Source organism: Aptenodytes forsteri, unplaced genomic scaffold (assembly GCF_000699145.1).
Source record: "Aptenodytes forsteri isolate BGI_AS27 unplaced genomic scaffold, ASM69914v1 Scaffold73, whole genome shotgun sequence".
Taxonomy (NCBI): Eukaryota; Metazoa; Chordata; class Aves; order Sphenisciformes; family Spheniscidae; genus Aptenodytes; species Aptenodytes forsteri.
This window is the reverse complement of record NW_008796215.1, coordinates 3,022,000-3,022,409: the sequence shown is the minus strand read 5'-3', so window position 1 is coordinate 3,022,409 and position 410 is coordinate 3,022,000. Positions and strand designations below refer to the sequence as shown.

Here is a 410-nt window from a genome sequence, read left to right as displayed (position 1 = left end):
CGGCCGGCACCGCTCCGAGGGCCGGGGGAAGGCGCCGGGATACAAACCTCCAGCATCCAAGTGGCCACCATCCTCCTCATGAAGGGCTGGATGTCCTTCTGGACGCACTTGAAGTAGGAGCATTGGGGCAGATACCTCTCCTCTATGGTTAGTAAGTTGTGCAAAACGCGGTCATCGTAGAGCAAGTTTGGGTCAGGCAGAGCTCTCCTCATGGGATCCACCTCGCAGCACAGCAGCTCCATGTTTCCAAAGAGATCTCCCTCTTTCTCTGGTGGAAAAGTTTTTTTTTTGGAGGGGGGAAAGGGGGTGGGGAAAGGAGAGGGGTAAAGGAGGAGGGGTAGGCGGGTGGGAGGAAGACGGCAGGGCTTTCCAGCTCGCTCCTGCCTCCCTTGAAACTCGTCTCTCCCTCT

At 57.6% G+C, this 410-nt stretch overlaps 1 protein-coding gene across 1 annotated transcript in view; it reads right to left on the bottom strand.

Moving 5' to 3' along the window:
• CCND2 (cyclin D2) overlaps nt 1-242 on the bottom strand; it is a 35,063-nt gene extending 34,821 nt beyond the window's left edge. The window contains exon 1 of the mRNA XM_009288508.2: nt 48-242. Within this exon, the coding sequence (XP_009286783.1) occupies nt 48-242 (195 nt within the window). The remainder of the gene's footprint in view (nt 1-47) is intronic.
• Nucleotides 243-410: the final 168 nt, after the last annotated feature.